The sequence below is a fragment of the Plasmodium gonderi genome, assembly GCF_002157705.1.
Source record: "Plasmodium gonderi DNA, contig: Pgo-contig_461, whole genome shotgun sequence".
In the NCBI taxonomy this organism is placed as follows: Eukaryota; Apicomplexa; class Aconoidasida; order Haemosporida; family Plasmodiidae; genus Plasmodium; species Plasmodium gonderi.
The window spans coordinates 2,467-6,623 of record NW_021629326.1 but is presented as its reverse complement, the minus strand read 5'-3'; the positions used below and the strand labels follow the sequence as shown (position 1 = coordinate 6,623).

Here is a 4,157-nt window from a genome sequence, read left to right as displayed (position 1 = left end):
ATGATTGCTAATTTTTTATATAAAATATATAATTCTATATATTTGTTTTATATATTTCATAATTATATAAAAAGTATTATCACAATATTATAATATAATTTAAACGTTCATCCCCTCATGTCTTATGTGCTAGTATGTATGCTATAAATAATATAATATTTTTCATATCAAAAATCCCTAATATAAGGATATATATAAATTAAGATTTTTTTAAAAAACCGAATCTGTAAATAAATAGCTTTTTATCATATTATATAAAAATATTCTAATTTAATAGATTACAAAAAAAGAATACAAAATTATACATAAAAAAATAAAAAAAATCAATCACAATATTGTGTCAAAAAAAGGATAAGTTTTAATTCTAATAAACAAAGAATAATAAAAGTTATATGTAATTATTTATCAATATCATAAATGTGACATAAAATAACATACATTCTTTTACAGCACTCTACATGAATTTCATAAAAAATTAAGTACAAATATACTTATATGCATGAGTAACATTAGTATTTAACATCTGGAAATTAATTTTCAATAATATTATCTTATTAAATATAATAATTTGTTATAATATTTCAACTGATCTATATTTAATTATTATAGATATATGTAATTTAAATATGGATTAACATATTAGGTAATATTCATTATTATTATTTTATATGTATAATTCACTTATTAATGTAGAAATGTCATATTCTTTTTAATATCATAGGAAATAGCAAAAAAAACGCGAAATGCGTGTTTTGTATTTTTTGTTGTACATTAATATGCATAGAGAATAAGACCTCAAAAATTATGTATTTTTCTATGTGAATCCTTATATCATGAATACAAAAAAATCATGTTCATTTATTCTTTGTATATAAAGATAATTATTTCTTTCTCTACATAAATTTATCAAATGTATCATTATAAATATATGTTACAGTAATTTGTACATGTTTAATATATAGTATTACATTCATATTATATTTTTAATGAATAAATTAGTGAGTGTTGTATAATATAAGATATTTATTATTTTTAAAATCATAAGTAGATGTTTCGCATAATTTCGTTATATTACTTTCATTATCTATACTATCATATTTTTTCCTTTTCCTCATTAATTCATGTCGGATACATGGACCATATGGAGTGAACTATCTCATAATAAGAAGAATTAATATGAAACATGTGTAATTGTTTTCTAAAAATTTGTTCATTTTAAATCACTTAAATATATACTACTGCTGTATAAGCACATATATATAACATAATTATAAACCTTATACAAGATAAATAAAAAAAAAGAAATTGCTAAAGTTATAACAATTGGAATTAATGTAAACGTTACTATATTATTCGTCTGTAAGGAAGGTAAAATTTTGGGGGTACCATTATCACAATTAATAGATGATAATTTTTTATTATATTTTTCTCTAAACACTTCTAATGCATTACAAAAAAAGGGGAAAGTGTTGTATTTACATGTATCCTTGTATCCCATATATTTATTTGCACATTCTTTTGCACATTCACATTCTTTATTAGATACTTCAGTTTTCTCACTTATTTTATTAAGCTTAGTGTTCATGTCATATATATCTTTGAGGTTTAATATTTCAATATATGTAAATGTATTCTCCTTATGAAACTTACATCCCAGACCAATTGAATCATAAAATACATTTATTAATTTATTATAAAGCTCTTTAACTTCATCAACATAGTCTTCATTATCATAATAAATATATAGCCAATAATACAAATATATGCAACACGATTTGGAATTCCAAGAGGAACTCGTGTGATATATGCTTAAATATCGTGTATAGGAATCAACTTTTTTGCATATATTGTCAATATCCGAACGAAATTTTATAGGTATATCTTCTCTAATGTCATTACATTCAGTATTTTTAATCGGTTCTTTTGTAATTTCTCCATTGTTCATAATATTTTCCCATAATGGAAATTCCTCTAAATATTTATACTAGAAATAAATGAAAAATTATTTCATGACATAATTAATAATTTACTAAATTTTTTATTGCTAATTTATTGAAAAATAATGTGTAAAAATGTTATAATGTAGTATTTTATATTATAATAATTATGATGTACAATATCTTTAGTCATTTCTTATATATTTATATTTTTTTACAGAGAGCCCGGATAGAATAATACAATATAAGGACATATATATAGTGTATTTAAAAATTAGAACACATATAATAAAGTTAATTTTCTACTGTTATTAAATTATAGAAATCATATAAAATTTGAACAATTCCCTAAAATAACTAAATTTTAAAATAAAAAAAAAAACAATGATCACTATAAAAAATATTATGTTTTTTAATTATCTTTTGGAAAAAAAGTAAATATTATTTTCTAGAATTAGAATAATATAAAAAAAAAAAATAGCTTGATTGATTATATCGTCTGTCTAAAATATTGAAATCATATAATTTTACTAAAAGTATACTCAAAAGTAAATAATATAATATTATTATATGATATTAATATATATTTAATAATAATAAATATTTTTCAATTGTATTTCTTATATTGATATGCATAATTTAATTAAAAATATATGAAATATTAGAATATGTAATTATTAGGGATAATGATGTAGTTATTTTATTTTTCCTATGTAATAATAGATAAAAATTCACTAAAATGCATTATCATACTGTACTGAAAATGGATATCAGCAAACTATTCGTTATGTATAATAAAGGGTACAATATTAGGTATCATTTAGTATACTCTTAAATTACAATATCATTTAATATTATAAATATGCATTCATGTTTCATATTTTGCCCCTAAACGAGAACATTTATCTTACTATGCTACAAATACATATTTCTAAAAAATTTAGATACTATCATAACAAAATATATATTAAGTTAATATATAAATAAGAATTATCACTTTATCAATTCGTATTCATATACTATATTTTAAATTTTATTTTGTACTTTGACGAGTCAAATATTATCACTTTTTATTGAAATAAAAATAATATATAAAACGAAACGCTAGTTTTATAATATAACGAATATATATAATATAATAAAAGTGGATTTTTCAAGAATTAATTCCTAAATCATTTATATAATATTTTATTTATAGCATCATATTAATCAAAATCACCTATCCTAACTGCGTTATATAAAACAATTTGAGTGTATAATATAATAATACATGGAAAGTATATTTCGTTATGTGAACAAAAATCGACATGTTTACGAAAGTACTGTTTCTATTTAAAAATGAAAAGTAAAGAATAATATTTTTTCTATATCCCCATTTTTTCACTAAAAATTTAAGGTTATAAACAACATTTTATATATTAAATATATATCATGTTATCCCATAATTATATAGTTTAATAATTAAAATTTTCGAAAATAGTATTTTTTGATAGAACTATATATTAACTCTAATGATATAAAAAATATTAGCAATAATTATTAATTTCTATCATAATGGATTTGCTTTTCAATTTTTTACATTTGTATTTATAAAAAATCTAAATTAGCGGAAAAATTTATATATTATATATACAGTAAAATTTACATATTTAATTATGAAATTATTTACTACATATTCATTTTACATTTTATCACGTATATAACATATTAATTCCTAATTTTACATTAAAAGGAATAGTATTGCGATTAGTAATCTATAAATATATAGAATTTGATAGGGTTTAAAGCTAATTTAATATCATATAAATTTAATGTTATATAGCAGAGAAATATCTTTATAAATTAAAATTTCTTTTATGATAAATTACATAAAAAAAATAAAAAATTTGTGCAAATATTGTGTAATTTATTATTTTATATCTAAAATTAATTCTGCAAGCACTTCATTAAAAAAGATATTATATATTAAGTCTACACAGTATGAGAAACATTACATAAATATGACACCGTAAGATAACAAAATAGGTTTTTTGAAAAAATATGGATCTATATATATATAGTCTTCCTTGTATAACATACAAATATGTTAATTAAATTGCTCCAATGAGATAAGCTTCTTAAATAGAGAGTATATGAGATATTTATAAAATTAAAAATATAAAAGCATAGAACACATTGTCTAAGTACATATAACAAATGAGAAAATACATGACTTAATAA

The 4,157-nt window shown here is 19.2% G+C and overlaps 1 protein-coding gene across 1 annotated transcript; it reads right to left on the bottom strand.

Moving 5' to 3' along the window:
- Positions 1-995: 995 nt before the first annotated feature.
- PGO_003510 (variable surface protein) lies at positions 996-2,130 on the bottom strand (the record flags this gene model as incomplete). The annotated part of the gene is made up of 3 exons (XM_028691324.1): positions 996-1,151; positions 1,322-1,984; positions 2,116-2,130. 3 exons carry the CDS (start codon positions 2,128-2,130, stop codon positions 996-998), a joined length of 834 nt encoding a protein of 277 aa, XP_028547125.1.
- Between the last annotated feature and the right edge of the window lie 2,027 nt (positions 2,131-4,157).